A 16941-nucleotide genomic window follows, 5' to 3' on the forward strand; every position below is an offset into this window, starting at 1 on the left:
TGTATTAAAACCAGACCAAAAATCCTAATAATAAAATTAAATCATAATATTTATTCATGTAAAATGTGGAACCCACAACAATAATCATAATAATAATAAAAAAAATTAATTAATAGATAATAACAAATGAGATTTTGGTGTTATTTTGAACACTCAAATAGGAAATGTCCCCGGTTTCCATTTCAGAAATCTGGTCACCTTATTCTATTGATTAGCATGGCAGTTCGTGTGACCAACTTGAATGGGAGCAAAATCTGAATGTGGAACTTTTTCAACCTCCTGCAAAACTCCCGAGCATGCGGTTTCCTATTGAGATGACTGAATTTCATCTGTGAAACCGCTGAGCAATGCTAAATGTGACCTTTAGCTAGAATGTTCATGCTGCAATTTTGTATACAAGTAAAGTGAATGGTGATCATAAGCTTTAAAGCTCAAATACCAACAAAAAGCACCATGAACATATAAAAGTGGTTATAACTCATCCACCACATTCAAAATCTTCTGAAGCCATACGACTGAATGGTGTGTTGAACAGACCAAAAGCACTTGCCCCTTGCTTTCAAATATGATATTCATATTCATTCAATATGATATGTGCCTCATTGCAATTGGTTACAAAGCCAGAACACATGACAACCAATTGGCATAAAGGACTTCTACTTTAATGTGACAAGTTTTGACACACCGTATTTCAAAATGTGCAATTGAGATATACGATGAAAGAGAAGATGATCAGTGGATAACGACTTAAACTTTGTTCTGTTGTTAGGCTAAAAAGACACATTTGTCAGGTTTTGTCGATCAGTGTGTTACCCCTGTCGGCATTGGTTGGTGCTTGTTTTCATCAGTCGATCATGTTCAATCTGCGTTCACTGGGTCATGGAATGTCTGAGATGTAATGTACTACAATCTGGTGATTGTTGCTGTTGGTTTCCGTCTGTGCAGTGTGAATCACCCTACACAAAGCTGTCAAATTTTCAGAAGATTTGAGAAATAGCTTATATGTGGACTACAGTATATAGCTTTATTGTGCTTTTTAGCCCATGGTCACCATTCAGCTGTATTGAGAGCAGCTTAGGCTGTGTTTGCACTTGCCATTAACATGTGATCAAACAGATTGGATCATCAGCCAATCAGAACACGGCGCAGTTACATTTGTTCACATCAAGTGGCCTCTGTACTGATTGGATTTCTGTTTTCTGCACAATATTTAAATTAGGTCAGTAATAGGCTTTTACCACGGAAGCTTTCGAAAGCTTAAAATGGCCTGGTAGCGTAAAACTACTTATGCTTAGCCAGACCGCCTTCCGTATTCAACTTACAAAAAAAGCTTAACTGAGGCGACGTCAGTTATGCTTTCTTCTTAAGTTGAATATGGAAAATGATCTAGCGCAAACTAGATATTTTACTTTATAACTTGTTAAATATGGACACAAACACATCGCTTCGCTTCAGAAGGCCTTTATTAACCCCCCGGAGCCGTGTGGAGTACATTTATGATGGATAGATGCATTTTTTTGAGCTTTATACTCGTTGGTCCGGTTCACTGCCATTATAAAGCTTGGATGCATCAGGATATTTATTAATATAACTCCGAATGTGTTCATCAGAAAGAAGAAAGTCATATACACCTAGGATGGCTTGAGGGTGAGTAAAGCTTGGGGTAATTTTCATTTGAAAGTGAACTAATCCTTTAAAGAGCATTAATTAGAACTAAACAAGGGTAGACTATACAACACAAAACTACAAGTAAAGATGGTTTAAATTAAACAATGCAAACATTGCTTTCATTCACTTCATTTACTTTTTTCGATACAATCTTCAGTCTTAGATCTAATTATTTGAAGTTGTTTAAATGAAGTAATATATGCATCATGTTAAAGAAGTTATATCATGCGGGTTTAAGAGCAAAGATTATAGTGTGCAATGAATAGGCTAAATAGGAGATAATTTATAATAAACATGCCTAAACAATTAAAACATAACATGAAAAATAAAATTCATAGTGTATTCCGATTATTCCTCTGGCAGCAAGTAACTCTACAAAGATCTCACAACAGTGATTACACCGGCAGCACTGACAATCGCCTCGTTCAGACTCAATTAAAGGTGCCATCGAATTGAAAATTGAATTTACGTTGGCATAGTTGAATAACAAGAGTTCAGTACATGGAAATGACATGCAGTGAGTCTCAAACTCCATTGTTTCCTCCTTCTAATATAAATCTCATTCGTTTAAAACTCAGTCGGTGTTATGTTGAGATTCGCCTGTTCTTCTGTTACGTAACAGTCGGGGTGTACGCCTCCAATATTTGCATATGCCAGCCCATGTTCCCAACATTATGAAAGGCATTAGACAAGGGCAGCCATTAACGTCTGGATGTGCACAGCTGAATCATCAGACTAGGTAAGCAAGCAAGGACAATAGCAAAAAATGGCAGATGGAGCAATAATAACTGACATGATCCATGATATCATGATATTTTTAGTGATATTTGTAAATTGTCTTTCTAAAGGTTTCGTTAGCATGTTGCTAATGTACTGTTAAATGTGGTTAAAGTTACCATTGTTTCTTATTGTATTCACAGAGACAAGAGCAGTCGTTATTTTCATTTTTAAACACTTGCAGTCTGTATAATTCATAAACACAACTTCATTCTTTATAAATCTCTCCAACAGTGTAGCATTAGCCGTTAGCCACAGAGCATAGCCTCAAACTCATTCAGAATCAAATGTAAACATCCAAATAAACACTGTACTTACGCGATTAGACATGCTGCATGACGAACACTTTGTAAAGATCCTTTTTTAGGGTTATTTTAGCAGTGTAAACTTTGTTTATGCAATGATAGAGTTGAGAGCTCTGGGGGGGCGGAGACCGCAAGCAATTAAAGGGGCAGCAGCCCTGAATCGGTGCATTTCTAATTATGCCCCAAAATAGGCAGCTAAAGAAATTATTTAAAAAAAATCTATGGGGTATTTTGAGCTGAAACTTCACAGACACATTCAGGAGACACCTTAGACTTATATTACATCTTGTAAAAAATGTTCGATGGCACCTTTAAAATGAAAGAAGACGCACAGATAAATAAACATTGATGTTTATTGTCAAGTTCTAATAAGTAATTTCTATAGTCAAAACTGCATCCGTTCATTATTTTCTGACAGTCCTCAGAGAGAGTAGGTGGAGATTTATATGACATCAACCTGCGAATGCAGACATGATGGTTAGATTGTGTTTACATTACACTAAGATCATGTCCTCGACTACCTCTGGAGCACAACACACTGATCAGATAACATTCCGATTAAAAACACATTTACGCTTGTCTTTTCAATGTGTATGTGGACAGAATTCGATACAGGTTATTTTATTTATTTAGTTATTTATTTATTTTGCACTCATTGCATTATGCATCTGGTAAACAAACCACCAGTGTCATTATTTGAATCCAAGGCAAATGGAATTCCCAAGTTACACAACTGATAAAAAGAACAACATATGCTCACATTACCTGGAGAGAATGCTAGCTGTATCATACTGTACTGTACAAGAGATATGCAGTTTAAACCATGCATTAGAATCTCATCATCCACAAAAACACACTGACAGGGAGCAGTAAAAAGAACGAACAGGGCAGAGTGAAATAAGGTTATGGCAAAAGAATAATAGTCAATTCAATCAGTGCTGTTAAACACATGGAGCTCTGTTCACATCACAGTACTTCATGCATGACTCTCCTCTTAAACATGATACTACTCATTTTCTGCTCCAGAAACAACTTACTGTACCTACACTCTCTACTCAACTAAAGCTTGCATAACAATACACACATGCATCCTAATGCTGCAATTTGGTATTCAAAGGATTAGTTGACCCGCAAATGAAAATTCTGGAATCATTTACTCACACATGCTCACAACCTGTATGACTTTCTTTTTTGTGTGTTGAATATCAAAAGTAGATGTTTTGAAGAATGTTTTTGTCCACACAATTAAAGTCAGTGTGGCCCAAAACAACAATGGAATAAAATATTTTATGAAGAAAACATTAAAATACCTTTTTTTTGTGTCATACAGGAGAAAGTCTGCGTTTAGAATTATATGTAGGTGACTACATAATGACAGGAAATAAAAACTGCCAAAACTGCAGAGAAAAAAAGGGAAGGAGGAAAGCTGAAGAAATAAATGGTAATGTGTTGTGTGGGCAGAAGAGAAGGGGCACATAGAGAAAAAGAGAGATGCCAGGCATGCTCCCCGGCTTTATTGTATTTCCCTGAATTCCATTATTCCACCAAAGGCATTCTTTTTGAGCTCATGCCGAGGGCTAACCTGAGTCACGTCAGCTATGGAGCCCAGGCGTGTCTCCCTGACAGTGATGGGAGCTGATTGCATGTCTTTGTAAATTTCCTGATGACCAGGTTTGCAATCTTATTTCTGGCAAAGCACACTAATTTCAATATGGCAAGAGGGAGAGTGATTTGATAGAGCAGTTAGAGAAGATAATCACTGTAAATTCGGAGATCTCAGAGATAAAACAGCCCAGGCCATTTATTTCCGATGAGAAGCTGGGAGGGGAACACTCCAAACGTTCTAGGGTTTAGCTGGGCTATGGGTTTAATTTACTATCAGAAAAATCAATTAATCTACAATTCAGAAAAATCCAAGTTTACAAAATAAAAATGAAACAGAGAAATTGAACTGTTCCCATTAAATTCCAATGAAAACTTGGCATTATCCATGGAAAGAAAGCAATCTAACCCAAGCATGTTAGAGAGTAAAAGATAGTTCCAGGAAACTCACAGCAAGAAAGCTTCGATTTCATTTCAAGTTTACCGCATTATAAATGTGTATCATAGGATTTTAGGGCTGTCCATTTAATGTGTTAATTTAATTAATTTGTTATGGAAAAATAGCGTGAATAAAATAATTTACAGAACCTCCCCTGCCCCAGATCTAGGTCATCTTACGTTTCATAAGGTTGACTGGTGACGAACATGATGCAGTGCAACAACTCACTGCGTGCTGTAGCCTATAGAATGCAGTTTAGAATGCCCCTAAAATATCAGATATATGAGTTTTTGTCTCATATATTTATATCATATGATATAGTTAAAGGGATAGTTCACCCAAAAATGAAAATTTGATATTTATCTGCTTACCCCCAGGGCATCCAATATGTAGGTGACTTTGTTTCTTCAGTAGAACACAAATGATGATTTTTAAATCCAACTGTAGTCGTCTGTCAGCCGTATAATGCATGTCAATGGGAACTTCTTTTATAAGAGTAAATAAAACTTGCTTAGACAAATCCTAATTAAACCCTGTGGCTCATGACGACACTGATGTCCTAAGACATGTAATGATCGGTTTGTGCAAGAAACCGAACAGTATTTATATAATTTTTTACCTCTAATACACCACTATATCCAACTGCGCTAAGCATTCGCTTAGTGAGGTCTGATCACGCTCTGACAACGGCAGTGAAGTCTCGTGCATATACTTCAATGAGTGCTAGACATCACTGCCGTTGTCAGAGCGCGATCAGACCTCACTAAGCGAATGCTGAATGCAGTTGGAAATTGGAAATCGCAGTTGGTGTCTTAGGACATCAATGTGTTGTCACGAGCCGCAGGGTTTCATTAGGATTTGTCTAAGCAAGTTTTATTTACTCTTATAAAAGAAGTTCCCATTGACCCACATTATACGGCTGACAGATGGCAACGGTAGGAGTTAAAAATCATCATTTGTGTTCTACTGAAGAAACAAAGTCACCTGGGTGTGAGCACATAAACATCAAGTTTTCATTTTTGGGTGAACTATCCCTTTAAGCAATATCACATGAATAACATGCGCTATTATCACAAGTGCAAATGTGATATGATATTGATTCTATACAACAGTTCAATAAATGAGAAGTTAAAATTGTGATATATTTTTACACACAATATCTGTTTTTGCGTAATTTTGCCAACAAAAATATTATCTATACAGCCAGAGAAGAACTGATGTGCATCTCCAAACAACACACAGCGTTGTTTGGTTTCTGAATAAATCTGCGTTTTCGAGTCAATCGGGTGAACCAATGATTCAATGACCCGTTCACAAAAAGAGCCATTTACTTAATTCCTGAATGAATGAATGACTCAATGACTTACTCATTTAGACATTGACTGCCACCTACTGGCAGTTTTAGTTTCTTATTTAGAGTATCATTTCATTTTTAAAATAATAATAATAATTTCATATTTTGGGCATGTCTTTTCAGACTTATATGACTTTCTTTCTTTTTTGCGAAACATAAGATATTTTGAAGAATGTTGGTAACCAAACTTTTTGGGCTGTAAATCGAATTACCAATTAAGATCCAGCTTCTGAAAGAAAAAAAAAACAAAACATGGCTGTTGTAGCCTAAAAGATTGTGTAATACATTCTATGTTGAATCAAATATTTCTTTCTAAAGCAACTTTTTTTAATGTCTATTTGATGTTTTTTTCTCATTTAACTCAATAATGACTTTAATTTATCTTTTGGGGTAATTTTTCAGCCAAATTTGATGTGCAATTAATTTGCGATTAATTAGATTAATTAATTGGCACATCATGTAATTAATTATATGCACACACAATTACAATTCTATAAATACTAAACAGAATACCTTTTGAGAGATTATGTGCACTAGATAATTATTTTAGTTTGTCATGAGTATGTCAATATTGATTTCAATATCCAGTCTGGAGGCACAGCTGACACAGTATATGATTTATGTGACAGTATGCCTTTGAAAACAATATTATAATCACGTCCCACATGCACTCTGTACAGTGAACTTGACTCGCTGTGACAATGTAAAGATCACAGATTAGTATCATTCATTACAGCAACCATTAGCTTAATAACTCAGAAATAAGAGGTGATTCACCTCATGTCACAATCAGTCACATTGTATTCTGAAGTGCCTGATTACAATGACTGCCTGGATGAGTGGCTTTGAAGTCGTGTTTTAAGCACTTCATTTAATGTGGTTTAATCCTCTCTAGGGCTGGGCCATTTCAGGCTCATTTGTTTTTATATAGCCCTCCAAATGCTTATGACACCCCCATAGCATTAGAGGAATCAAACAGTTCAGTGAGAAAGAGAGAATGAAAGTGTTATATAACTTTCTGAGAGCCAGACCAAAAAAAAAAAAAAAAAAAGTTTTGGGAACTTTCTTCACATGAAATATATTTGATATTTTTATTATTTTATTGTATGTATTTATTTGTATGAGACATTAGGACTCGATGGGAAGATCTGGACAAATGAAGATGAGGCAACTACATACAAAAAGCTATTTTTCACATACAGAATTCTTATGTTCACCAAGGATGTATTTAATTTAATTAAATACATTAATAATAATAATAATAATAATAATAATAAAGTATATGTTTCGCCCGACACTAACACATCATGCTGAAATAATCATGCTGAAAATTGAGCTTTGCCATCACAGAAATAAATCACATTTTTTAAAATATATTTAAAAAGAAAGCTTATTTTACATTTTAATAATATTACACAATACTACCATTTTTTTTACAGTATTTTTGATCAAATAAATCCAGTCGTGGTAAGCATAAGAGATTTTCAAAAACAAACAAAAGAAATCTTACTGACCCCAAACTTTTAACGGTAATTTATATGTGCACATATGTAGTGTTTGTATATATATATATATCAATGTCCCCAATATTTTTACAAATGTCCTCTATGGAGGATAAAAGTGAATTGTTGCTGGGTCCCTTAATGATAAAAGACATCTATAATAGAGGATACAAAGCGGATACAAAGCGGAAAAGAAAGGATAGCTCTCTGATATCCTTAGGGCAAAACACTCATCTGTTAAACAAAGCAAAAGGAATTTAGCAGATTGAAATCAAAGTCCCTGAGCCATGTTCCCAAGTCAACGATAAGCCAGAGCAGTGTCTTTGCTGTGATAATCTGCTTTGAATTACAGGCGAGGATCTTTTTGTTGCCTATCACCACATGTGGTTTTGGGCATTCCTGTGTCTTTTGGAAGTCAGTCAACACAACATGCTTCAGGATATCTAGAGAAACCCAGCGCTCCATGAGAGATGATGACAAATGCCTGAAATAACCTCCCGTTTCTGAGTTGTAACGGTTTCATTTTAACACTAACCATTTCAAATCTGTGTCCAATTACATTTTAATTTGTTTTCCATCTATACTTTGATCTATTTTAAGTACGTGGGGTTACAAAAGGTGATGTATTTTGAGTATGAGACTTACCTGCAGTATCTCGCATCGCTCTGAGTCACAGTGGCTGTCCTCACAAGGTTGAAACATCCCCAGAGTAACGCAGTTCAGCAGGATTACAACCATGCTGGCCCTCTCGAACCATGTGGGAAGCAGGAGTTAAGGAACAGTACACAGAAAATACATGCAGACACAGAAAAATAGCAAAGGTTTTGTTCAGAATATAAATGAGTGACATTATTGCAGCCTAGATACCACATCAAACCAGACATATTTTCAACAATATCTCATGCTGCTAATTGAGCGATAAAGAGTTTGAATAAAGCAGAACTACTGCTAATTTATTGATATATCTCTGTTGTATAAATGATGTAGAGAGCTTCTGAAACACACTGCACTGCAAGGGCATGCGACCAAAGTATTTTGAAGGTTGAGCATGCAAGCTCATTGGCTACTGATACAGCAGGAACAAATCAGCTGTGCCCTATAGATAACAGTTAAGTTAAAGGACCTATTACCCTGTGCCATCTTAAGTTTCATGACATAACTTGTTTGTTTGTTTCGTTTTGTATGGAGCCCCTAAATGGACATGGTGATGGGAAAATTACGAGCTTTTTTAAGCTTCTTTGGGGGACCCATTTCCACTATACCAAATTTGTATTTCTGTACCCCCACTGTATTATAGAATTTGCTGGTAGTGGTATTTGTGAATAAACTCTGTGAATAAAGAGGAAAAATGTATTTCAATGCTTTTGCATTCTCTCATAAAAGTGTTGCATTCCCCCAAGAATCTTTCTGTTCACTGGCAAAACCTTTGCGTTCCCTTGTACAAATTAGACCGAGAAGGTGAAGGTGATTTCACCAAGTACAGCATGTTCCTGGATCAACATTTTTGTCATCTTTTTTCAGACAAAAATGTTGTTCCAGGGTCAACAAAGTATGTTGATCCAGGAACATTCGCTCGCAAAGAACTCGCAAAAGTTTTGAGTGCGATTGCAAAGTTTCTCAGGGGAACGCAAAACATGTAGTATTCCAAAGCAGTGACAATTTTTCCTTTTTTTTTTCCCACCCTAATGTCTGTTTAGGGTCTCCATAGTTCTGGAAAAGAAAAGAAGATGAAATTGTAATAAATTGCCACGTTATTGTAAGCAATCATGTTATTCGGTTATTACGGCTTTAACAAATAACATTTCAAAGGCTAAAATCACTTTATCTCTCACGAAAACAGGGTCAGTCCAGCTAAACGTGTTACAGGACCAATGGTGCTTTTGTCATTATGTTTGTCATTATTTTTCTTGATTTACTCGTGGAGAATAAATGACCCAGAGTTCCTTCATCCTTTAAGCTCACCTCTAGTAATTGATCACGGGGTCGGTAAATGTGTGGCTGGCTCCGCAGATGCCACGTACCAATTCAGGGGTCGAGCTCGCAAATTTACATCTAAATTAAATACAAGAATGCTAATGCCTATACAGGGTGCCGTCTGAGCAAAGTGGCACCAGACAGAAACCAGCTCATTTTTCACAATTACTGCCAGTGGAGGGCCCAAGGGGACACAATTAAAGCCACCAAAACAAAATAAGAAGATGCGCCATCAAACAGGAAAGTTTCCTGCCAGGAGAAACTCTGATCATGGTCAACAATTAAACCATATATTGTCTTATGACATCATAACTGAATAAGGAAATTATGCAACACATAAGACGTCAAGTGAAAACGCTCAATGGATTTATAGTGGGATACGGTCCTCTTATGTGATCATACTTTTACAATGGCATCATGAAATAGCACTGCAGATTTATGAGAAGTTATAAACTTCGATAATGTATCTCTTGGCACATTCTGTGTTCACTGAAATGATTTCTGGTAAAGTCTCAACACTGGTTTTACAGTATTTTACAGTTCTTGACCATAATGAACGTCTCCAGTTGCATAAAGGGGCTCTGGCTGTAATGTATTCTGCATGAATAATGTAAACAGACAGAATGTGTCTTCTTCCCCCAGAAAGGCGGAAGACTAATTACAAGCTGCTAACTTCTCTCAGCCATCATTGATCTATATACACTGAACCAGAGGCACAGGAGAGTTAGATGAACTGAACTTGTGAACTATGTGAGAAAAATCACTCAAAAACAATGTAAAACTAATGGATGATGAAGAATATAGTTTGGGGTCGTTACTAAGATTTTTAGTTATTTTTAGTTAGTCAGCATGGATACATTAAATTGATCAAAAGTGACAGTTAAAGACATTTATAATGTCACAATATTACTTGTTTTGAAAACCTTACATCTTAGGTTCCACTAATTTTTTCAATTTAACCCATTCAGTTTTGGCCTAATGGTTAGAGAGTTGGACTTGTAACCGCAGCAAAAAACGGCTGCCCACTGCTCTAGGTGTGTGATCACGGTGTGTTTGAGTTCAATAATCACTGCTGTGTGTGTGTGTGTGTGTGTGCATTTGAATGGGTTAAATACAGAGCACAAATTCCGAGTATGGGACGCTACGCGTCACGTCACTTTTTTAACACCCAGTTGTTGTCCCCCCCCCCCCCCCCGCACTTTTTGAGTGTAACTGTTATATCACAGCTCTCTAGAATACTTTCTGACTGGTCACTTGTGACCTTTTGCTATCCAATATTTTGTTTGATTGTTTTTTTGCAAAAATTATTAACTGTGTATTTGACTATTGGCAATTATTGTACTACATTTTAGTTTATTGAGTCTCATTTCACTTCACACTCTTTATTCTTGCATAAAAATATAACATGCAATACCAATTTGAAATTCCCCTGGTAAGCAAGGGTTCTGGTCACTCTCTTGGGGTTTATTCTGCAATAATGACTGACTGACTGACTGACTGACTGGTTTCTGTCTCTACATAGAAGCTCCCATAGAAACCTATGCAAAGACAGAGATAATAAGGAAGTTGCCAGGTGCATTTCAGAGAAAACAGCCAACCTACCACATGACACATTATCCAGCAAGTTGTCAAAAGCTCTTCCAAAAGTTCTCTACTTGTATGTCAGTTTAAAAAAAAAAAAAAAAAAAATCTATAGCAACCAAAACTATAAGTACAGATTAAAAACAAACAAATAAAAAAGCAGTAGAGCCTTCTGCAACTTTTAAATCCCCGCAAAATTAAAAAGGGTTAATGAACATAGCAAGTCACAGACATTGCAAATGTTTTCTGTGCCAGAAAGCAGTAATAAAAGATGAAATTGAGAGAGTCTTATGGACAGTAATATCCAGACAAGCCCCCATAAACAATAAATGAGAACACTGAAACGTGTGCTTATAAATTATTTCATAAAGTTTAATTTGGAAAAACAAAGTGAACTAATACAATGGGCAGAATCTGAAGTGAGAAAGGAGCTTAAAAATGCTATGTGATCCTTTACCGTTTTCCACTGTGCACCATGAGCAGACACGTTTTCTCTCACGTGGACCCCCTTCACCATCGCTGAAGGAGTGTAGGTGGGTTTTACTCGCAGGCAACGGTGAGATCAAAACCTCATCAACTCTTTATGTTGTGTTTATGTGGAGCCCAATTCCCACACGACGCTGCCTTCATGCTCTGAAAAGCCTCACTTTCAGTCTTCTGACAGGCTGGAAAAAAGTAACAAGGCATAAAATATGGCGTGTATGTTTGTGTGTGCGATTCTGCAGCTTTCCAGGCCGATTTTGCAGACTAATGCTAGCAAACACACCTGAAAGAGTGACAGAGAGGTGGGCTGAATAAGCAACACGCTCAGATTTGTCAAGCTCCTGGACTTGGATATAAACTTATCTTATGCTAAGTAATGAATAAAAAAAGATGGGGCATCCCGTTTGCAGGATGCCGAACTACTGGGAAATTCTGTTGCAAGGACATGCAATGATAATTCAGCTAAGTAATAAAGCTAAATGCATTTCCTAGAAACGAGATGCACTGAGTATCCATTTTTAGTACTGGTCTGAACAGACCCAACTATATATATTATTTTATTTATATATATATATATATATATATATATATATATATATATATATATATATATATATATATATATATATATATATTATATATATTTATATATATATATAAAATGCAATGCACATAGTATTTTCATATGCGAGCTCCAGACCATCTGTTCATTCATTTTCAAGCTTTTAATCAGTTCATATTTGCATCCTTCTTTCTCTTTCTCTAAATGTGTTCATGTAGGCACTTTAAATGTTTAGTGGCCCTTTCTCCAGGGTCTCAGGAGCCCATATGGATGAACGCCATGCCTGGCTAATAACCGTATTTCATCTGTCCAATGTTTAATTCAGAGCTCTTGGCATTAGCAATGTTTCATCCCAGGCTCTTACATTCTCCAGTGTGACATGTCCTGACATGGTCCTGTGCTGAGACCCTCTCAGAATTATGTCTTCTGGTGCCACTGCACTAAAATGCCCCTCCTGCTCCAATGCTAAAACCACTCCATGATATGTCATCATCAGTACGTTCATTAGGAAAGGACATTTTGCGCTCTTCCCAATCTTGAGACTTATTTGAGTGGGTATCGTGAGTAAATACAATACATGGTAAAACTATTACATCTAAAAAGTCAGTAAACGTGCATCTTTAATTTGAATCATGGTGGAGTTGGGGCAGAATCACCATGCCCATTTAGACATGTTGGTTTTAAGCCAAGATTTTTAAGTAGATTTTGAATGATTGATAAATAAATAAATAAAGTTTCAGGGTAAAGATGAATCTGACACAAGATAGGCTTGAATTCAGTCAATATTTCAGAGACTTGAAGCTCACATCTGACACGTCCACATTCCTCAAACAAGCCCATCTGTCAAACTTGTGCATGTAAAAGTCTAAAGCTGTGAAAAAAAAGGCAGAAATGTGATTCTAAGGACTTGGGAAAGAGTCTATGGGGAATGTGAATGTTTTTATGCCACACAAGCTCCTTTTTCAAGTGCACTTCTTAAAGTTTAACTGTAAAGTTAGCCGCAGTCCTCTAGGGTGAACAAAGGAGAGTTCGAGGTAAAAACTCACACCGACCTCTCTTAAAGGGATAGTTCATCCAAACATGAAAAATCCTCACTTACTCACACTCATGTTATTCCAAATTTTTTGGTCAACAACCACTATTTGTTGTATGATGACATGATATCAAGTCTTTTAAACCACAGTTAGACAAGAGTGCATTAGCAAAGAGAGTCTCATCTAGTGCACACAGTCCCTTGTTTTCCTCACTGTTAACAATTAGTCCTGCATGATCTCCCAGATAAAAACACAACAGAAATAACACCATTTCATTTCCGCATCACCACAGCTATGGAGCATAGCATTAAAAAACACAAAACAATAGAACAGAGAGATGTATGAACAGTTAGCGAACAGATGGAGGTATAAGTTTTGTGTTGCCTCTTACAGCTACTGTACATAAATACACGATGAACTTCTTAGCCATCTCAGATTTTACATACAATGTGTAAAGCAAATATCATAATTCATTTAAATTGGCTGTGCTCTAAATGCCACATAAGTTTTATCACTTAAGTGGTTAATCTATTGGAAATTTGAGACAAACATTTTGTGTGTTCATTTATGTACAGATGTTCCAGGGCCGTAGTCCAAAAGCATTTGCCAGGTTCAGCTTAAAATGAAAGGAGAGTTTGAGAGAAACATTAAAAACCCTCAGAAGCAATTTAAAGGCCAGATGGCTATAAAAAAAAAAAATAGATTTCCTCAGCATCTTATCTTTTGAGTCAACTTCCTGCAAGCGGCAGTTCTGTTACAAGATCAGAAGTCTCAGTGGATCGGTGAAGAAGGAATCATGTGATGGAACGCTGACAAAACTGGGGACATCTGACTGCAGAAGTGCTAAAAGAGCCACTCTCTGCTCTACACCAGGGAGAAGCTTAAAGCTAGAAAAGTTTGCGAGTAACTGTTGCTTGTCTGTTAAGTGTAAAATTCCAAGTTCCTCTCAAAATAAAGAGTGAACTTCCGAGATGAGGTAAAGCGAGGTTCAAAATTAGAAACTTGCTGTGGGACACAAACACAACACGCTGTTCTAACCAAAACACATGGATAAACATGCATCGCAGAAGAGGTGAAATGGTCATGATCTGAAAAAATGTTGTTGGATTTGTTAACCTGTTGTGTTGACATCCACATAGGCTAAGTGTTAGCTTGTATCACAAGCTTGAATCACAAAAAAAGTAGAACTGAGCTACTGAGATGCTTTTTAGGCTTAAATAGATATCGGTATATTTATTTAAGCTTACTATATTTGCTTTGAAAAGGCAGATATTTTTCCCCCAATCAGTCACTGTAAACAGGAAACATTCTCATAACTTTGGTTAACATTCTAGCAACATACTCTCCAAGTTATGAAGAAACGTTCTTCCAGTAATAATACTAGAATGTTTGTTCACAGTTTTCAAGGTCTTTAATAATGTTTTCAAAACATTTGCACAGAAATGTTATTTATATATTTATATATATATTTATATATATATATATATATATATATATATATATATATATATATATATATATATATATATATATATATATATATATATATATATATATATATATATATATATATATATATATATATATATATATATATATGGATGTTATATGTATATAATATAAAAAATAAATAAATAAATTATTATATATATATATATATATATATATATATATATATATATATATATATATATATATATATATATATATATATTTATTTTTTTTTTTTTTTTTATTTTTTTTTTTTTTAAAGAATTGGACGTTTTGAACATTCAGAGAACATTGAGAAATCGTGTTTTCATAACATAAGCGAAACATTCGAAGAACATTTTTGTTAGTGGAACCATAAAATCAATCAAACAGCCACTGTCGCCAATTAGATTCAAAACACTAAAAGTAAGAACTAAAAAACAATAAAAATCTAGCTCAAAATGAAATGTTTCTCTAAATGAGCATTAGGACAAATACTAATCATTCGTAATAAGATGAACAAACATAAAAAACATACTAAGGCAGTGGTTCTCAACCTTTTTGAACATAATATTTAAATAGTTAATTGATTCACTTAAATTTGAACTGATTCATTAAAATGAACTGAACTCCAAAGCCACTATTGCCAGTTACAATCTTAGATGCTATTAAAAAAATCTGTCTAAATGCTCTAATACTTGGCAATCTTAAGATGAGGATTGCAACAGAAAAAATATTGGCCAAATAAAAAAGAACATTAAAATCACTGCCATGTGTTGCGTAATTCTATATTCCAAGCAAAATCATTGTGAATTTTCTATGTATATCACCCAGTCCTAGTAGTCCAGATAGAAATAACGTAAAAAGGCAAGTACATGTCAGGTCAGTTTCAAAATGGCTTTTGATGTGCCTTGACTGGACAGTCTTCACACCCAAATACATTAATTCAACCATCACCACTAAGTCAACCACAACTAAGAATCAAAGAGCCATGACATGGAGTTAAGAGGGCAATAAGGAATAATTGGAAAGTGACAAACATTTCACACTCAGAGAGGTTGTACACGTTGAAAACGAAGCATGTTGTGCCAAGAGACAACGATTTTCTGCCGCGGAGCATTAGCTTGTTCATTCGCTCAATTAAGGCCCTGTTCATACTGTGCAGTACCTCAATGTGTCTCTGTCCTTTCTCCATCTGCCTCGGACTCTTCAGAGCGTTGAGTCCACTTAGTCCAACAAAGATGAATGAGACACTAGGGGCCCCATTACTACCCCCAGTCAGTTATATCCTCTCTGTTCCCTACAGATGTTCCGCTAATCTATACAACAGAGCTCGCTTTGAATCCTATATCAAACCTCTTAAAGCCCTTATTTGCCCTGTAAAGAATTAGCCTTACAGAGACATATGCTGATATCATGGACATTTATAGATTAACTGTTTACATACACAAGAACATTCCAATTACATTCCATGTTCCAATTATAAAAGCATAATGCAAAAGCATTTACTTTATTTAGTGGACACACACACATGCTGAGCAGCAGTCTATCAACCTATTAACAGATCAGCCCTACTGCCACTAAGTTGAGAACGTTTTCGCTGATGCATGCTGCCCCCTGCGATGGCTGTGAGCTATGCTTTGACACCTGACACATGAGTTTTAATTGTTCAAAATAACATGAAATTGCTTCCAAGGGAGATGTGCTCGGGAGTGCAAAGACCTGATTTAGCATTAGGAAGTAGAGTTTCCATGGCAGGATTAGCTGCTTTGATGTAGTAGGAAAGACCAGTGTTCACCCTTGTAGAGGGATTGCCAAGAACTCATCATCTGAATGCATTGCTCTACTACTGTCAATCGCTTCTGTTTGAAGAGAGCTTTGAGAAGTTTAACAGTACATCACAAGATCATGCATTCTTTCTCCTGCTGCATATATCTGAATAAATCAATCATGCCATGATCATCAACACATAGGGAAAAATGCTGTATTATGTATGCCAGGCCAGTAGTTGGCGATGTCACTTTGTAAAGAAACACTACAAGCCTATAGACTGTAATGTAAAACATGTAATATACATGTGCATGACATCACCATTTTCACAAATTTGCATTTTTGTAGTTTGCACAGAGACGATAACAATATTGTTTTCTAAGAACCCATTTTCAAAAGTTTGCATTTTCAGGCCCTCAA

At 35.9% G+C, this 16941-nt stretch overlaps 1 protein-coding gene across 11 annotated transcripts in view; it reads right to left on the minus strand.

Moving 5' to 3' along the window:
• cacna1g (calcium channel, voltage-dependent, T type, alpha 1G subunit) overlaps positions 1-8417 on the minus strand; it is a 150564-nt gene extending 142147 nt beyond the window's left edge. For 9 of the 11 annotated variants that reach the window (XR_010892598.1, XM_067368660.1, XM_067368650.1 and 6 more), the window contains exon 1: positions 8293-8385. Coding sequence is in view for 10 of the 11 variants with exons in the window: in XM_067368660.1 (XP_067224761.1) it covers positions 8293-8385 (93 nt within the window). In the remaining variant the exon portion in view is untranslated. Of the gene's footprint in view, positions 1-8292 lie in introns of all 11 variants that reach the window. The other 2 variants (XM_067368659.1, XM_067368653.1) reach the window with 1 other exon arrangement.
• Between the last annotated feature and the right edge of the window lie 8524 nt (positions 8418-16941).

The sequence above is a fragment of the Chanodichthys erythropterus genome, chromosome 19 (genome assembly GCF_024489055.1).
Source record: "Chanodichthys erythropterus isolate Z2021 chromosome 19, ASM2448905v1, whole genome shotgun sequence".
In the NCBI taxonomy this organism is placed as follows: domain Eukaryota; kingdom Metazoa; phylum Chordata; class Actinopteri; order Cypriniformes; family Xenocyprididae; genus Chanodichthys; species Chanodichthys erythropterus.